The sequence below is a fragment of the Gobius niger genome, assembly GCF_951799975.1.
Source record: "Gobius niger genome assembly, contig: SCAFFOLD_47, whole genome shotgun sequence".
Classification (NCBI taxonomy): Eukaryota; Metazoa; Chordata; class Actinopteri; order Gobiiformes; family Gobiidae; genus Gobius; species Gobius niger.
This window is the reverse complement of record NW_027639221.1, coordinates 88,525-108,673: the sequence shown is the minus strand read 5'-3', so window position 1 is coordinate 108,673 and position 20,149 is coordinate 88,525. Positions and strand designations below refer to the sequence as shown.

General features: G+C 41.8%; 2 protein-coding genes across 2 annotated transcripts in view; both read right to left on the bottom strand.

The window, feature by feature from the left end:
* The window catches only part of LOC306982731 (interferon-induced very large GTPase 1-like), a gene marked incomplete at both ends in the record, with an annotated part of 30,982 nt that extends 14,584 nt beyond the window's left edge, over positions 1-16,398 (bottom strand). Inside the window, one exon of the mRNA XM_079583193.1 lies at positions 16,273-16,398. Coding sequence (XP_079439319.1) covers positions 16,273-16,398 — 126 coding nt within the window. The remainder of the gene's footprint in view (positions 1-16,272) is intronic.
* LOC306982734 (interferon-induced very large GTPase 1-like) overlaps positions 1-20,149 on the bottom strand; it is a gene marked incomplete at both ends in the record, with an annotated part of 56,673 nt that overhangs the window by 14,960 nt on the left and 21,564 nt on the right. The gene's annotated exons all lie outside the window — the stretch shown is intronic.

The following is a 20,149-nucleotide window of genomic DNA, read 5'->3' as shown; positions in this document are numbered from 1 at the left end:
CTGGTTCATCTACGTTGGAAAATGGAAGAACTTCAGTAAATCAAAGACATAATAACGTTTTGACAGTGCACATGTGAAGTAGCCTGTAGCCAGTCTCAGCCTGAGGGGTTCCACACTGACTTGTATCTAATACATGGATGAAGACAGACTGGCTACAGGCCACATGTGAAGGTGCAGGTGAGTTGTTAAGCCTCTACCTTTGTCTCCAGGAGGCTTTGTTGGAGGATCTCCTCGCTGAGTGGCCTCAGTTTCTGTGTCTCCATCTGTCCAAACACAATGGTGTGTTACTTTAGTACTGAACATTCACTTAACACTGGCACATTTGAAAAGAGTGACAGAATGTGGAGATATTAACCTGACTGGCTTTGAGTCGGTCTCTCCTCTTGGTCAGAGTGATTCTGTTCTTCTGAGTCCAGCGGCCTGTCACAGTCAGCCTCACTTTGACCTAATGTTGGTCCATGTGTCACTAGAACAATCAAGAGTTACATTTACCAATGTAAACCATAAGTGTTTGACTTAAAGGGGGGGTATTATGCAAAATCGACTTTTTCAAGCTTTACATCATGTTATTAAGTCATTCCCTCATTAAAAACAGGCCTGAAGTGTTGCCTTGTCACATTCACGTATTTTCGAGTAATCTGTAAAAACTCTGATGGCGGCCATTTTAGGGATAAAACGCCTGATTTCTTCAGGGAACGCCTCGACCTCCAGGAGACGCCTCCGACCTTTCATCACCAGCCGAGTAACCAACCACTGCCCCTCAGCAGAACCCCCTCCCCGCAGCGTCCAGCCCTAAGATGTAAACAGAGTCATCATGGAGGATTAGCTTCATGTGTTGTGAACCGGAGCCACAGCAGACTTTTACAAAGACACACATCAGTGTTTCTGTTACCGAAACACCCAGGATTAAAACCGGTGACAAGAACACTTATTTCAGTGTCTGGTTCTGCGCTGGGCCTTGATGATGCACAGAGCCTCCGGAGAAAGCTAATGCTAAGCTAAACCTCGAGTCATCACGTGAAAACGAGAAATATGCACCAATAAAGTCAATAAAACCACCACACACATAAAGAACCGTTTAACAATGATCACACACGGAGCCAGGCTTGTTGATTTGGAAGTTTTTTGCTCACATTTCATCTACAATGGGTCATAGCCGAGTGGCTTTCTCCCGGAGCTAACAAGCTAGCCGCGACAAGCTAACGGGAAAATTCACTGAATACAAGCAGCATATTATGCATTGAAAACGTCACTAAAACAGGCAACTGCTTGAAGCAGCCTTTATGACGATCACACACGGAGCCGGGCTTGTTGATTTCGTAGTTTATTGCTCACATTTCATCTACAGTGAGTCGTAGCCGAGTGGTTTCTCCCGGAGCTAAGGCACTATTAGCCGCGACAAGCTAACAACCTTCACCTTCACAACATTCATTGAAAACAGGCAGCATATTATGCACAAATAACGTCAATAAAGCAGCAACTACTCGAAGCAGCCTTTACGATGATCACACAATGAGCCTGGCTTTACACATTTGTGGTTTATTGCAGACTTTTCATCAACAATGAGCTGTAGTCGATTATAACAAGCTAACGGGTAACCTCGAAAAACCATTGTCCACCTGCACAGATAATGTCCGTCTTTGAATGGTATGTGCTCCTGCAGATCCTGGTGTCGTCCATGGGGGTATAGTTAGAGATCCATAGGGCATGGCAGATGCAAAGAGAAGCCTCCAAACAGCAGTTATTTTTCAGGCCAGAGCCCCTTCCAAGCGTCCGGTGTGGAAGGTTCGTCTTTAAATCATATCCTGTGTGGCCATTGTACCCAAAGTGATAAACAGCAGCTCCTTTCCAACAATAAAAATTAAACTGCACCGATCGTAGTTTCCATACTGTGGAGAAAGTGTTGTGATGCCACAGACAGCGTGTGGAGGGGTCGTGTCGGAAAGGCTCAGAGGTTCTTAAAGAGACAGAGGCCTATTTCAAGTCATTTGCTACGGCCATTTTGAAAGAGCAATTTTATACAAGGCAGTTATTCTAATTTACTGCATTGACAGACCAACAGAAGGTTTGTCATCATTGTAGTGTGAGACAGACTGGTGCTATGTGGCTGAAAAAAGCACAATACCCCCTCTTTAAGATGAGACACTGCAGGTGAACAGAGGAAAAAAAACAAATGTAGAAACTTTTGCTTAACATCACTGATATAAACATGAGAAAATAATTTATTGCGAATTTTCTGTCATTTTATGTATTCCTATAAAAATAAGACATTTTGTGCATGAAAATGGCCAACATTGTCCATAATTTAGGACACGAAATCTAAAAAATGGATTGAGCCAGATTATAAGGTATGGTTTTATTTTATTGACATACTAGTAAATAAGATGTTTTCAGAGGGATTTTGGATCTTGTTTAGTTCTTCAATAAACTAATCATAAGTGAAAAAAATCTGTAAAAACTCAAACTGCCCCTTGTTTTTTCAGAGGTTCAAAGCTGAATAAATCAGGATTGGAATTAGATATTCAAAATCCCTCTGGAAAAAACATCAAAATATAGTCATGCATTTTTCCTCAAATAGGAGTTGAAACTACACGGTTCTCATGAGCGCAGTTACTTTCAGTAACTCCAGTTCTCCGAATATGCTTGGTGTTAAACGAATGACTGTCAGGCTATTTCTCAGTGGTGAGACAGAAATAACCGTCAGGAACAGGTGTAAGTTAGTTTTAAATCAGAGGTTCCCAAACTGTGGGGCAGGGACCAGAGGTGAAACAACATGACCATTTACCATTTTAAAAAGTAGGGAAAATAGCTGAGTGTAGTCCTAAATCACAGTCTGAATGTGTTGCTTAGTGGTTAGTGGTTCTTACACAGTGGGGCAGGGCCCAAATTGAGGTCATTTTGACCCACTTCTGCCCTGCACTACTGCACAATAACTGTTTTTGACCGTAAATGGGTTCGCTCTTCGTCAAATAAGATAAGATAAGCCTTTATTGATCTCACAATGGAGACATTTACTTGTTTACATTCAGCTCTTAGAAACACTCAGGGTGTGCAAATAGGCGGGAAATGTGAGAAAACAAAAAAGGAAAATTAAATAGTAAATAGTGGTATCTTTTAGACAATGACTACCAAGGACTTTGTGGGGACAAAAAGTGTTGACAGTAAATAATAATAAAGTAAACAGACAATAACAAGCAGTGCAGGTTCACATCATAGTGCAAGGTGTAGGAGGTGTAAGCGTCCTTAACATTAGCACAGAATAAGTCCAGCGTCTTTCTTATTACTTTACATACTGTGATTAAAGTCACCGGTGATGCAGTGCACAGGGGTGTTGCATCTGTTTCTGGTTCATGTTGCTGTGGATGCGCAGGCTCACAGGCTGCAGCGGCATCAGCCGAGGGGGGATATACACACATCACCACGGTGTGTGAAAGCTCACTCGGTAGATACCTAGGCCTCATGCTCACAACGATCATCTCCAGGTCCCGGGTGCAGATCTGTTCTTTCAAGCAGACGAGGTCCGGGTTACACCAACCCTCGTTCACACATTGCTAATCCCCCGCCCTTCTTCTTTCCGCTCCCCGCAACACGCGCGTCTGCTTGAATCCATCCAGGGAAACCACAGAGTCCGGTATATTCCCATTCGACTAGGGCCGCAAATAACAATTATTTTGTAATTGATTAATCTATCGATTATTTTTACAATTACTTAATTTATCGCTTGGCTGTGAATAGTGAAGGCTTTTTTTTTATCACATAAAGATGTCGGTTTTCATAAAAAATACACCATTTTCATGTCATTGTTGCTCTGTTTGAGTCTGTGTGAACCAGCAAACGATTAATCGATTACTATAATATTGTCGACTATTACAATAGTCGATAAGTTGTTGATTATTGTTTCAGCCCTACATTCAACCATGTCTCCGTGAAACACATGAGTCCTCACTCCCTATAAGCAGTTTGATGGCGGGTTAGTGCAGCCAGCTCCTCGGTCTTGATGGAGTGCATGTTCCACATGATAATGGCTTTGTACGTCCACCTCTGCTGCCCCTGCGTTTCCTATGTATCTCAGCCGGGAGCACCGGTTTCTCGGCATGGAGGAAAGCAGTCCTTAAATTCAAGAAGCTGCTCCCTTGTATAGACAATGGGACCCTGACACGGACTCCAAAAGTGCTGAAAGTAGCATAAGTCCAGAAAAATATGTAACAAAAGTAGGATTCCTGTATGCACGATTGCATTGCCTACTTCAAAGACAATTTAAAAAACATGTCTACAAATAATAGAAAAGAGCAGAAAGAATGAAAGAGGTGAGAGAGCCGAAGTGACCAGCTGCTGAAACACTCAGCGCCACTGAAAAAGGCCTTGCAATGCGTACTGTAGGGCCCCCGAGTGGATGTTTTGGCTTACGGCCTCAGAAGGGTCAGGACCGGCACTGCAGGCCTTTAAAATTAGAATCAGATTTCCAGTAAAATCTATTATAGAAATGTAGACTGTAGACATTTGTATTTTAAGGTTTACCACATTCAGTTGGAGTCTCTCCTTCTGCCTCTTCATCTGACGTTTGTTCCATTTTTCTCTGAGATAAACACAGAACAGAAATTAGATGCAGCGATGGCTCCAGACGTGGGCAGGCCGTGTGTGCATGAGCCTTACCGGTGCTGTTTTAATGGTGGCTGAATGTAACAAATGCCCCCTCCAGATCAGAGAGACAATCAACATCAGGACCAAACAGGCGCTGACGTACATGAACCAGTCAAACAATTTGAAAACCTCCTCCCACACATGACACGCTGTCCCAAAGATGGCCTCAGACAGAGGGAAGCACACGTTCTCCCTCCCTGACGAGTCCATGATGGCAGCCTACAACAGTGGTTCCCAACGTTTTTTGTCTTTCGTACCCCTTTGGCCTTTCAGTGGTCAACCGTGTACCCCCTACCTCAAGGGTGTTACAGTTCATTTTAAAAGTAAATACTTAAAGGTGGTATTTGTAAGAAAAATGACAATGTTGCAGTTAAAATAAACCTACAATTCTCCCAAAGCAACACATTTTACTGAAAAATATACCTTTTCCTATTTAAAAAATGTTACATTTTCCCCTTTTTTCAATCTGAAATAGTTCCAAGTACCCCCTGCCAAGTCCTCGAGTACCCCCAGGGGACCCCGTACCCCTGGTTGGGAAACACTGGCCTAAAACACACAACACCATCATCACAAGGCTGTCATAAGTAAGTTGCACTTGCCATGCTGGTAAAAACATCTGTAATTGTGTGAAGTTTACAAACGTGTGCAAAGTTTAAACAAAGGCTATGTCAACTATGTACTTTTATCAGCTTCCTTAAAAACTTATTTTTAAAAAACGTTCGGAGAAGGACTGGTTGGACTTTGTCTTATGATTTCTGCTTGTGTCATTGTTTTATAAACTGTTTGTGCAACTGTTATATAAATGTCCTAATTGCACAGGTGAACTTGTTTTTGATCAAAGTACAATGTAAAACTGCCTTGTTGGAAGTGACACTTACTAGCCTGAGCTAAAAATAGAGGCAGGACTGACAGTTTAGAATGTCAGAACATAGACTGGCTTTCAATCAAATACTTAAGATGTAACTCGTATCACTTGACGCTGTAGGCTCCATGTCAGTAAATATATGCATTGCACACAAATCTATGACTCAGTCACTCCAAGTTGTCAGGAATTGCACCAAACCAGTCATCATAGGTTGGGACTTTCTGATTGCCAATGGTATTAATGTGGACACACCCGCAACATGACGGATGTAGAAGGCAAAGCTGTACCACTGGTTAGTCCACTTCAGTATGTTTCGCACCTAACTGGTGTCTCAGCTTCCTCCACAGTGACTCTTCCAGCTATGTCTGAAAAGGTCATGTAAGGATTATAACAAAATCTGAACAGGCCTCTGACTCATGCTTTGCTCACACAGAACAAGAAGACCATATCACTGAGATGAGCTGATAGACAATGGTCCACACCATAATCATTCTGAACATAACATGAAGTACAGATAATATACAAACACATAGACACAAACAACTGACTCACAGATAGGCAGTCACCCTCTCTGCACAGAGAAGTGCAAGACGAGGATAAAAGGCGACTGTCAACGGAGGTCTGGACTTCACTTCTTCTCTTTCTCTGAAGTCACCAGCTGGTTATACTGCTTTGTAACTAGGAACAATGGCAATAAAAGCCTTATCTTTGAGACGACTTCTATCTCCAGTGTCTGCTTTGGCCATATCCAAATAACTGTTCTCGCGCGATACAAAAGAACCGGATCCTAACAGTCATCACAGCTTCTCTGGATGCACCCCTCAAAGGACTCCTACCCAATGGCTATACAGGTGTGTTTGAACCTCATTACACAGACCAAACTTCTGCAAGTTTTGCATGGACTATAGCCAGAGAAGAAAGGGGGTCTACTTTTATTAATGTGGCAAATCTCTCTCACAGTGAAGTCAATATATGGAGCTACTCAGATAGGATGTTTTCAGGCTGTGTCAGAAGATGGACAAAGTGAGTTTACGGTTATGGATAGTTCTGTCTGTAATGTATATATACAGATGCCCACCACTCTCCAAAGCCAGTGACTATCCTACATGTAACAAACTCAGATCTGACGCATACTCAACAAAAACAGCTCAAAGACGTTTTAAGTTCTTTCGCTGATGTGTTTAGTCAACACACACTTGACTTTGGCAGAACCGAGTTAGTCACCCACAAAATTGCCACCGGCTGTGATATACCTATATCCCAAAGAGCTTATCACACGTCACCTGCTATAAAAGCTGAAATCTGCCGTTAAGTTGAGGCTCTTAAAGCGCAGGACTTGGTTGAGGACAGTACAAGCCCGTGGGCCAGTCCAGTGGTTATGGTGAAAAAGAAAGATGGCTCATACAGATTTTGTGTTGACTTCCGAAAACTCAACTCTGTCACCATTACTGACTCGCACCCCTTGCCTAGAGTCGTTGATAGTTTGGACGCACTGTCTGGCTCTCAGTACTTCTCTACAATGGACATGTCAAGCGGGTACTGGCAAGTACAAATGGATCCCGCAGATAGACATAAGACTGAATTTGTAACAGGTGACGGCCTTTACCAGTTTAAGGTCATGCCTATGGGCCTTCAAAACTCACCACCAACATTTCAGAGACTCATGGAACTGGTTTTGAGGGGACTTCACTGGACTACCTGTGTTATTTATCTGGATGATATTATTTGCATGGGTAAAAACTTTGATGTTTTGTACACAAATATGCCTTCATAGCACAACCTCTACACAAACTGACAGAAAAACAAGTGTCATTTGAGTGGACTGAGGACTGTTCAGGTGCTTTTCAAACTTTAAAAGGAGGCACTCACTTCACCTCCAGTGATGGCATTTCCCAATTTTGACCAGCCGTTCATTTTGAGCACAGATGCTTCTAATTTTGCAGTTGGCTCAGTGCTCTCTCAAATTCAAAATGGACAAGAAAGGGTGGTAGCATATGCAAGTCATATACTTTCAAAAACTGAGTGAAAGTGGTCTACATACGACAAAGAACTGTATGCTATTGTGTGGTCACTTCAGACATTATCTAAGTTCTAATCCTTTTACCATCATTACTGACCATCGCCCTCTGGACATCACTCACGATCCTACAGGACGGTGGGGTCATTGGGCATTGGAGTTGGATCCTACCAATGGACAATCATTCACAAAGAGGGAAAGAAGCATACCCATGCTGATGCTATGTCACGTATAGTGCGCTCAGGCGCATTGAGTTGCCTTGTGTACGAAATGCGCGGTATAAATAAAGTTGCCTTGCCTTGCCTATACCACTTTCCACTCCAGACCTGACAGAGGTGACAGTTTCACCCTCTCCTGCTGACTGTCACTCTCTTACTGGTAACACAGACAAACCCAGGTCAAACCCAGAGTTGCCAAATTTAGCTCTGGAATGTTCTATTAAGACTAATGTAACATCTCAGGTGTGTTTTGTGGACAGTGACGTTGCCACATTAGCACAGACTTTTTCTGTCAATAATGCTGACATTTTATCTGCAAAACTTTCTGACCCAGTTCTTTCAGAAGTGCATAGCTGGGTAAAACAGGAGAAACGTCCTTTCTTGAGACAGGCTAAAGGTAAAACTCAGAGAAAGCTTTGGTGGCGCTTTCCTAAGCTAGTGTTATGTGATAACTTGCTTTGTCGAAAAGGTCATAGTGCCCCTGGGAAAAGAGGTTTATCAAGTGTTAATACCATCTTCACAAGGTACAGAGACACAGCATGTCCTGCATGGTAATCCTTGTTCTGGTCATTGCAGTGCTGAGCACACTTCCAAGAAAGCCAGGTCAATGTGTTATTGGCCAGGTATGAGGTCTGATATTGAGAACTTTTGTAACCAATGTAAGTCATGTGAAGCTTTCAGGAGGCCTGTACCCCAGCGCAGAGCACCTTTAAAATCTATTCAGGCTGACCATCCTTTTCAGTTTGTTTGTAATGATATTACTGAACTCCCTGTTACTTCTACTGGTAACAGATGTGTGCTTGTAGCACAAGATCATTTCACCAAATATGTGAATGCTTATCCTGTGTGTGACCAAAGGGCTGCTACTGTAGCACAGTTACTATGTGAGAGGAACATTCCTGAACATGGTGTTCCTGAGGAACTGTTTTCTGATCAGGGTAGACAGTACAAGTCTGAAATTATTCAGACAATGTGTCAAATGTGTCATAGGTTATTATGACACATTTGCCGTCAACCACTGCTCCTTACGGGTCACCCCAGCGGCATCGAAGGATGGGTTAAATGCAGAGGACACATTTCCCTACTCGGACAATAAAGTATACAAAACAAAAACAAAAAAAGCAAAGACTGAACATTCAAAAGAAAAGGACAACTCCATATCACCCAAGAGGAAATTGTATGGTGGAAAGATTCAATAGAACTTTGAAAGAATGTTTGGCGAAACCTTTTCAGGATAATGGAGGTGAATGGGACCACTATTTCCCAGCTGTGGTTCTCTCTTTTAACTCCACACCTCATTCGAGAACTGGATACTCGCCTTTCTTTCTTACTCATGGCAGAGAGCCCAGGTTGCCTGCTCATGTTCATGTGTCATCGCCTACAGATCTCAACAACTCGCAAAACTATGCCTCAGAACTGGTTTCACGCTTGGACTCTGCTTCTGAGGCAGTTGAACTTCATCGAGAGGAACAAAGGCTAAAGTGTGAGCATTATTACAACCAACAGACTAAGTTCAAGCCTTATGTATGTGGTGATCTTGTTTGGTTAGATGACCCCACTACTCAAAGACAAAAACTTTGCCCAAACTGGACTGGACCATTCAAAGTTGTATCTGTGCATGACAATGGACTAATTTATAAGCTGTTGGAAAATGAAAAACCCTCAAGCTGCACCAAATGTCATTCATTATGATTGTTTAAAACCTTACCGCTCTAATGAGACTGTAACTCCCCCTGTAATAGACACTACACCAAGGTAAACTGCACTGTCTGGATCCCTTTCCTTGCTTTTTGGCCAAACAGTAAACCAAGTACCAGGGAATCGGCCTTCTGTACCCTCACTAAGGGGACCAACGGGACGGGTCTCTCACAGGCCACCCTTGCAAACCCAAAGTGAAACATAGCAGGCCCCTAGTGGGGATCTTACTACCAGGAGTGGGTGCATTATACGAAAACCACTGCGCCTTCTCTCATGAGAAAGAACTTTAAAAAAAATAAAAATAATAACTTTTGTTCACGTTTACACTTTGTGACAATGTTATATGGTGGTGATTTAATGTTCAGGATTTCAGTAATTATATTTCGAAATGAGGACATTTCTTTTGAAGAGGGGGAAGTATGTAACAGGATTTAAATTTCTTTAAAATCCATCTAACATTTATATCATATGCAATACCTTTCTTACGGTGGGACTACTTCTTTGCGTAGGGATATGAGTTCACATATAAAAGTCACTTAAGACGTCACGGGCTGTTCTATAAATTGTTCCAAAAATAAAGATTCCGCTGGAGCTATTCCCTCTCCGTGTGCTGTTTACCCACGACCTTTGGACTTGTAACCCCGATCAAAACACTACAACTATACGTGTTACAATAACAATAGACTTCATCATTAGCTTGATCTATCCTTTGATATATAGCACTTTCTAACACCCATTAAAGGAATAGGCCACCGTTTTTATATACTAAGATATGTTCTTACCTCACTTTAGACGTGTTAATATATCCCCGTCTGGTCATTGTCCGCGCGCTCTGTCACGCAAACGGAGCACATATGCAGCCTCTCCCATATGTGACATAGCTCCGAAAAAGCTCACGATAGAAGCTACCAAGCTCTTCCACGTGTTCCCTATTTAAATAAAGTTACGTGAAGTGTTTTCATGCGAAGTATATTTACACAGAAATGTAACGTGTCGATTTTATAAGCAAATAAAAAGGGGGACTATATTGTGAGGCGTAATGATACGAGGAGCACAGCGTCCGCGTAGTAACTCCTAAAGACTTCCCCCGCTCACTTCCGTCAATAACCTTTAGGAGTTACTGCGCGGACGTTTTACTCCTCGTATCATTACGCCTCACAATATAGTCCCCCTCTTTATTTGCTTATAAAATCGACACGTTACATTTCTGTGTAAATATACTTCGCATGAAAACACTTCACGTAACTTTATTTAAATAGGGAACACGTGGAAGAGCTTGGTAGCTTCTATCGTGAGCTTTTTCGGAGCTATGTCACATATGGGAGAGGCTGCGTATGTGCTCCGTTTGCGTGACAGAGCGCGCGGACAATGACCAGACGGGGATATATTAACTCGACTAAAGTGAGGTAAGAACATATCTTAGTATATAAAAACGGTGGCCTATTCCTTTAACAATCAATTACCCATTTCCCGTACTTTGTCCATACAATCTTTTTATATCTTGATTTGAAATGTTGAATATTTGGACATTGCTTGAGCTCTGACCCCAGTTTGTTCCAGAGTTTAACTCCACATACAGACACACACATACTTGTTCTAGTGGAAGACACTGCTTGAATCTTGTCACACCTCCTCAGGTTATAACCCCCTTCTGTACGTGTAAAAAGCATATGTATCCTCGCAGGTAGCACACAGTTGTTAGCTTTATATAGAAGTTGAGCAGTAGAGAAATCAACTAAGTCACGCATTTTAAACAGTTTAGATTGCAGAAATAATATATTTGTGTGATCACAATATCCTACTTTGTGTATGATTCTTACAGCACGTTTTTGGAGTATAACAAGGGGGTGTAATGAACTTTTGTAATTATTTCCCCAAACTTCTACACAGTAATTTAAATATGGCAAAACTAATGAACCATATAATAAAAATTCACACACTTTGGCACAGATCAGTGTGCAGACATCTGATTGACCCGTACGTGTTTGGGATTGCAGGACCTCGGAAAAGTCACACTGATTTTGTGGTGTTTTGCTTGAGCTTGCGTTAATAGTGGCAATCGCCACATCACAAAATCCTGGAGGGGCTGATTATTGTGCTTTGTGCTCTATTTTTGAGAATGCTTTATTACTTATACTTTATTATTCCATTAGTTTCTATACTCAGAATCCTGAAAAACACATCCACATTTAATTATCATTTCCAGGTTAAAATAAAAATGCGTTATAACATTATTACAAACATAATGGGACATTGCTTTTGAATATCAAAGACCCTAAAAACATTTTTATGATGTGAAACGATTGATTTGAAAGTGGTTACACCAGTTTACAACCAACTTGTAAAACCCTCTGCAACATGCAGTCAGATAAAGGAAAGTACAAACTAAGCACTACTAAAGCTTACGTGGTGAGTTTGTCTTTCTAAAAGAAGAAACTTACCTCAGCCTTTTATTTTCCTCTGCAGCTCCTCCAGATATTCATGTCAAATGATTAAATTCTCTCTCAATTCCTGCTCTTAAATATTTCCAGCGAAGGCCGGCCCCTCCTTGACATGGGAGGTGTGTGTCTGTGTGAGGCAAAAGTGAAACCACTTCTTGTGACAGTACAGAGCCAAAAAAGCAACAAGCTGTAATCGTGATGTACATACTTCATGACTCGGCCAAAGCATGATCAGCGCCTAAACAAGTGTTGGACTCTATATTTTAATGTTTTGAGGGAATGTATGAAGTGTGCAACTGTATTGGTACCAACACAAGGCCAGTGCCCTTCAAGGTTTAAGGCATTTCTCATTCCAGCAGGTTAACAACACAACAGAACAAAATTTGGTCTCAATGACATGTTCCTAGAACTGCACTTTTCTGGACCGAGATGTCTGATGTATTTCCTGGGATCTGCTGGAGCCACTCCTCCTTCACTGCCCCGAGTGGCACCACTGATGCCTTCACTCTCCAGGCTTCTGCAGCTCTTCTATGAGCCCCTGGTATTTCTCTCGTGTTCCATTTTCCTGATATAGAAGGTAGATTAACAAACACAATGGGCCTCATTTATGAACGTCTATCTCCTTAAAATCCGTACTTCCAGCGTCAGGAAACTGCGCCAGATTCACGACATGTTCTTAAGTCGGGAAAATCCTCTGTGTTCTGAAGGTGAATTCCAAGTTGGAAGCGTGTGAGGACTAATTAGCAAATGCCTCTGCTTTTTTCACCATTTTAAAAAAGTGCTGTCCGCAACAGTCAGCCAGAATATGAATAACATGAAGAACACATGAATAATGGCAAGACGCGAATCCAAAACTACAATACAAAATCCCAAAAGGAAAAAAATCGGTGCCACAACAAAGTTTTACAAATTAAGTTTAGTTATACTTTATTAATCTCTGTAGAGAAAATTGTGACATGGGTGACCTGTAGGAGCTCCAGCCTAGGCCAGCGCTCGGGGACCCATCTCCATGATGTGGAGCCAGGCTGGTGGTCAGAAACACCTGGCTGGAGGATTAACCTATTGTACATGTTTTTACCACTAACCTACACAGACACGGGGAGAACATGCAAACTCAACACAGAAATAAATTGAACCCGGGACCTTCGAGCTGTGAGGCACAAGCGCTAACCGCTGCGCCACCGTGAGCGGCCACATGAGTAACCTGAAGGGCCACACCAGCAATAGCTTGAACTTACTTTTGCTCAACTTTCTCACACTGAAAAATGCACTATATTAATTTAGTAATTCATTTGTAAATTAAAAAGGGCCAAAACAACAGACTAAGACTTTCTTCCCTCTGCTCCTTTTCAATCAATCTGCATTAACTCAGCAATTTTGATATACATTTGTAAATAAAAAATTAAATGAAAATGAGAAAATAAAAACTATAGAGCCGTTTGAGCCCACTCACATGATAGAAAATATTATAGAAATAATGGATAGAGTCGAGGGGCTGCAGTCTGCCTTCCTCTGTTCTATACGGATGAAGCAGAAAGGACAAGTGTTTGAACTGTAAAAGCACAGTGTATTTGTTTGGACTCATGTTTTATTATCATTTTATACACGCCATAAAACCAGTTTATCCAGATCCGCTTCTAAAAAGATAACACTGGATTCCTGTCAGTGCCGCACCTTTCAGCGAGACAATGACACTGCAGATTTCCACATGTTAACTGTAATGAGGGTTAAATTTACACACTTATTCAACTTTGTTTAATTCCAATCTTTAAGAACTGTTTTGTATTGGAGTCATTGGTGAGCAGAGTAAACAGCCTTGGGTGTTCTTGGCGGTCTTAGCCCTTGAATCACCGTCCACATAGAGTTGAGGACTAAACACACAACTATTTCATGAATCCAGGATACCATTCGTGTTGGGGATCATTAATCGATCGTTTACCAAGCCCGGTTCTCTGCAACAAATAATGACATCACAACACCAGCGTTGTGTTTGATATCCAAAATCTAGTCACTTATGAGTGACCTTTAGTGCACAATCCACTGCAGACACGAGCGCTAACCGCTGCGCCACTGTGCGCGCTATAGCAACCATCTGGAAATGGTTGAGCCTATATAAGTTCATTTACATGTTGGCTACCCTGGGTCTGAAGGAGAGCATAATGTAACAGAGTGCTTTTCACAGTGACCGCTTTGACCTTTCACCTGTTCACAGAGCTGTCGGGAACAGTGAGATTTTTACACAGGGTGCAGTTTACTAAAGTTAATCCTTTTGCTTGAACGGCATTTGCAGATCTCGTGTTAAAGACCGTGTGGTTGTTATGTAACAAAAACCATGGACGTTCCTCTGCACAAACTGGTTTGTTTCATAAAATAAACAACAAATACACAAACTTCAGTTTAGGCCTAGTCCACACGCAGCAGGGCATTTATTTATATATCCGCCCTCCGCCTAGAAGAAAAATTCAGTCCACACTGCCTCGTTTAAAAAAAAAAACGGCATCCACACTTAACTCTCTGTGGTCTGACTGCAATACTGATATAAAAAATTCGCCTGGAATATTTTCCTTGTAACTTGTCTTGTAGGGCCAAAAAAAGAGATATCAATGTGTGGTTTGGCAGTTATTCACAAAAGTACCACTTCTTTATATATTTAAAGTTTCAATAACATAGCATTATTACTTAATGTGTAATTGCTGTTGTAAAAGAAGAACATTTCAAAAAACGGAAATTAATTTTAGCCTTTTTTATTAGGCAATAATAGAAAAAGCATCAGGAACAACTGTGTAACACAATAAATTAGATCCTAGAACCATATTATGCATTCACACAAAATAGAATGTTCACTAGGCTTCTAGTTTAGCTTGTACAGTCTTCAATATGAAGAAAATTCCAGGCGTTTTTAGGTTGAGATAGCTGGCCTAGGGTAACATTTTTACTTTTCAAAGAAAACAATTCTTGGCAAAGCATCAGGGCCAACTGAATAACACAATAAATTGGATCCTAGAACCATATTATGCATTCACACAAAATAGAATGTTCACTAGGCTTCTAGTTTAGCTTGTACAGTCTTCAATATGAAGAAAATTCCAGGCGTTTTTAGGTTGAGATAGCTGGCCTAGGGTAACATTTTTACTTTTCAAAGAAAACAATTCTTGGCAAAGCATCAGGGCCAACTGAATAACACAATAAATTGGATCCTAGAACCATATTATGCATTCACTAGGCTTCACTAGGCTTCTAGTTTAGCTTGTACAGTCTTCAATATGAAGAAAATTCCAGACGTTTTTAGGTTGACATAGTTCACCTTGAATCATAACTGTCACATACATGTGCTTTTGATCCTCATTACATGCCTACTCCATTTGGATATCTAGCAGTTTTTTTTTGGGTCTTTCAGTGAAGCAGGATTAGAAAATGAACACAAACTAACTATATACAAATTTACATTATTTACAAAAGGTGGGCTTCTAAAAAGTCTCTACACCTGTGCTGCATCCCGTAGTCATGACAGTTTCTGGTCATCTAGGCACAGTGGCAAAAGGCACGTCTTACAGTGCCAGGGAGTGGAGTGATGGCAGAGGTGGCAGAGGTGGCATCCCTCCGCACTCTTCCACGCCACTGGAGCGGGCCTGATGGGTGACCTGCTCCTGGCATCTCCACCCTCCAGATCGGCCAAGCCTGACCCTGCTCCAGTCACGGACCAAAGCATGGCCATTGGATGCCCTCTCACAAGGCCTCCTATAGAAAATAAATACAAATTACTTACTGTGAAGTACATATACAGTAATATGAAATTACTTCAATGATCAATACATTTTACCAACTACCATTATTCTTTCAGAAAATAGCCATAGTTTCATTACTTTTTGCTACAACATGCATGCAAACTTTATTGTATTGTCTACCCCATGTACTATCTGACAACATGCTCTTGAAGCTATGTACATTAGTAAACTCAATATAGAAGTGAGTATAACATCACAGTAGTGAGCATTTACAAAGAAAAACTAATACATTGATCTGTTCAAATAATGTGTTTGGCACTTCAATTTCCTATTTGTACATTCAGACTAGCAGATTTCATAGAGAAAAGCTACACGGGTTGAATTTAGGAATAAACTTGCAATACATATTGAGATCTAGGTCTTTCTGACATAAAAATCACAAAGAAAGAACGTAAGCTTGTCATAGTCCGCGGGTAGGTCACGAAAAATCCTGGTTTTGCGAATCTACATTTCCCGCAAAGACAACCGCGGCAAACTTTACGCGCGCCCCGGTTACAAACAGAGAAAAGTGGCGTTACGCGCCTCTATGATCGTTTTACACAGATAACATACATGCTAACTCATACTACCACCATACATGTTAGTTTTTACACATTTGCAAACTTACTCGAAGCTGGATGAGAGGCAGACCGGTGCCTTCTTCCTCCTCTTTCGCCCCGACGTCCAGCGCATTTTCACCCTCTTCGATAAACCTCCGGGGGGGTTTGGGCACACGACAGCTCCTCCTCGTCATCGCTCCAACTCTCCAAACACTCCAAATACTCCCAAAACACTCGCTGACAACACATTTCTCGCTCGAAATCTTCACTTCCCTGCATAGTGCGCTGGTCCCACAGCGTGTATCCGTCTGTTTTCTTGCCTGTGATTGGACGACGTGTGTCACGCGAAGGAAGCTTCCTACCGTAATGGCAACAACACTGAGAAACAGCGCAAGGGGTTGGCTTTCCAACACAGTTAAAATTTTTAAGATTGCGTGTTTACTTTTGCAGTTATGGGGAAAAGAACAGCGCATGCGCAACTGTGTCGGCGCCGACACGCCGCCGTAGGAGAGTTAAAGGAATAGGCCACCGTTTTTACATACTGAGATATGTTCTTACCTAACCTTAGATGTGGTTCCCCGTCTGATCTTTGTCCATGCGCTCTGTCACGCAAACGGAGCACATACGCAGCCTCTCCCACATGTCATATAGCTCCAAAAAAGCTCACGATAGAAGCTACCAAGCTCTTCCACGTGTTCCCACGTGTAACATGTCGATTTTATAAGCAGATAAAAAGGGGTACTATATTGTGAGGCGTAATGATACGAGTAACAAACAACAAAAAATATGCAAACAGGCCCCAGTGAACAGTTTCAGTTGGCGGGACCGAGGTATAAGCGGGATAATGCACTCCAACAACAACAACAATAATAATAACAATAATAATAATAATTAAAGCCGTGCGCGGCGATAAAGGCCCTCGCCCCTGGCGAACTCCACCCTTGCGACCACCCCGCTCGCTCTCGCCCAAATCTGCTCTCACCTCTGCCTCACACCCTGAAGAAAAGTGAAAGCATTTTGAAAGGGTCAAAGCCATATTTGAACTGGCGACCTCCTACACCAAAGACCAGCGCACTATCACTGAGCTGTAACTTCATATTAATGTGGGCCTGATGTGGGCTACTCTCCTTTAAATTACCATTCGTTCCCAGTAAACCACTGGAGGAGAGGGGTCAGTTCAGGTCATGTGTCCCCCCATACATTTTTTTCAATTGTTTTCGACATTGTCCCCAGTGTTGCCTCAGTTGTTTCCCTACTGTCCCACAATTTCTGTGTCTTTATTTTTTATATTCTGCAGGGTTCTAGACTGCGACCAAAATGCTCGCATATGCGACTATTTTTAGAGAATGTGCGAGTAAAAAAATAAGTGGTAGCATCTGTGCGAGCAAAAAAAAGAAAGAAAGTCTAATAGGCTTTAAGAGGAGTGCTGCAAATAACGTTATAAACAGCGTCTCCAGAGCACTCCTCTGAGAACACACACACACACACACACACACACTGCACAAACACGCACGCACACGCCCAAGCTTCCACTATTATTGAAGAAGTCAGCTGGTAGTTTACGCTAAACGTTTTGTCCAGGCAAGTGCCCGCTCTCCCTGTTTGTCAGAGGGACAGGTGAAATACAGACAGCAACAGAAGCCACGTGTCCCGACATGAATTAACCTTCTATCATCTTCTGCCAATGCGCACTTTCCGACAGCTTATTCCCCAAAGAAGTATCTATTTTCCCTTTTATGTTCGCCTTTTGGGGCGGTAGCGCTGCAGCCGAGCGGCGAGCTCACGAGCGCAGGTCAGACAGAAGCACGAGCTCGAGAGGAGGAGACAGGAGCAGAAAGAGATCAGCGGTTTATGTTCCTACCTGAGCTCGCTCTGATCTCCTCGCGGTCAGAAAAAGCTTGTTTTAGAGCGCAAACGTAAAGCTAACAGAGAGCTAACATAAAGCTAACAGAGAGCTAACATAAAGCTAACAGCTGCTGTTATGACCCGCCCTCCCCCTCAGCCGCAGCAGATTCAGCTCCTGTATTTTATTTAGGCTTTAGGCTAAAACAGATACTTTTTGCCTGTGATTAATACGGTCTTAATTGGCAGTAATGCATAATTTTATAAGTGAATATCCTGTAAGTGACAGTGATATTGCAGATTTGGAAAGAAAGAGACAAACAATTGCCAAGGAAGATGAATAATAATGGATTGAAAACACAAAATTAAAGCAGAACAATGCAAAAAAATATATAATAAAACATATAAAATCACTATTATTAATAATATGAAAAACTCAATTTTAAAAAGTTTTAACACCATTTTTATCATTATTAAGATCAATTATAAGTTTTATCGAACATGTTTATAATTGTTCTTGTTTTAATTTATTAAAATGGTGAATTTTGATATTGTGTCTCGAGTCTGTGCGACCAAAATATTGTCTGTGCGACCAAATGAAAAAGTTGGTAGCACCAGCGCTACTAAAATAAAAGTTAGTCTTGAACCCTGTTCTGGAAGCGTTCTTTCCACGTTTTTCAAGAGGGTGGGTTGATTTATGATTGATTTACGTTGATTTATGTTATATCCATTTGGTGGCGAGTCCAAAAAAAAACACACAAAAAAAGAGTCAAGGTCAAAATTGACCCAGCAACCTCACGGTTGGGAAACCAACACTATGATGCTACACAGAGATCGCAGAACTAACCGATCTGGAAAAACATCTTATGAAATGCCCCGCGCTCATGTCTTTTAAACTTGGACAAGTGTGCAGCGGCCCATGTAAAAGGAGAAAGCATTAAAAAAGTGTCAAGGCTGAGACGACCACACTATCACTGAGGTATAAGTCCATACAAACATGGGCCTGACTAGGGCGAGGATTCTCTAAATTCACGGGCCGAAATTAGGTCCCAGCACCCCAGTGAAGGGGTGGGTTGGGATTGATCCAGCAACCTTACGGATGGGAACCCTGCACTCTACCAAAGAAGCTACACAAACTGAGAGAATAAAACAGCCGATTTTATATTAATCTTTTGAAAAAACGAACCTGTGTATTTGCAGAAAGCGGATTTACAGTTTGGGCAAAAATATATTGAATCATTTTGTAATTAGGGTAAATTCCCCTGGTTTGTTGAGAGGGTGCTCCAGCTCAGCAGCACCCTCGATATATGAAGCAATATTTTGGTGAGACATATGTAGCACGAGGAACACATACAGAAACTGACAAGAAGTAGGCAAACTGAACTTCCTGTGATTACAGTCCAAATAAAGCTGAATTTGGAGCCAACAACGTCTAAATGAAAACTTTTTTCGGTGACAAAGACGTAATATATCTACGTACGAGTCTAAAAAAAAAAGAGAAAAAAATCTAGGTGAGAATTGATCCAGCTGTCTACTGGTTGGGAACACAACACTCTACCTATGATGCTACACAGGCACAGCAACTGTACCAGCCGAACTGAGATGAAATGCCCCGGGCTCATGTGTTTTAGGCCTGGACAATGTGTGCATGTGTGCAGCAGTAAAAGGTGAAGGCATTAAAAAAAGTGTCAAGGCTGTGTTTCGAACATAGACTGTAAAAAAAAATGGACGTCTTATGCTCACTTCTCCCCGTTTACCAGAATGACCACGGCCGTGGGGACATTCATGGCGGATTTACAGGCTCCCCCTCCCCAGCTCTGACGAAGCATGTTCCTAAAAAGGACATACGGGCGGGATTTTCACCGTAGACTCGGCCCTTGCGTGACGTGTAGCTCGCGCTGCTCCAATGCTAACAGTCCGACCCTCATTAAGTACGAGATTTCAAAAATTCGTATTATGAAAACCAGCCTGGTTTCATATATTGTGATTAACCCAGCGTTATCTCAGGAGGAAGATCTAGTCTAGTGTTGAAACAATTGAAACCAGGCTTTAAAGTAGTTTTTAACGTGTCTAAAGTCCAATGCTTTTCAATGGGGGCCTAGC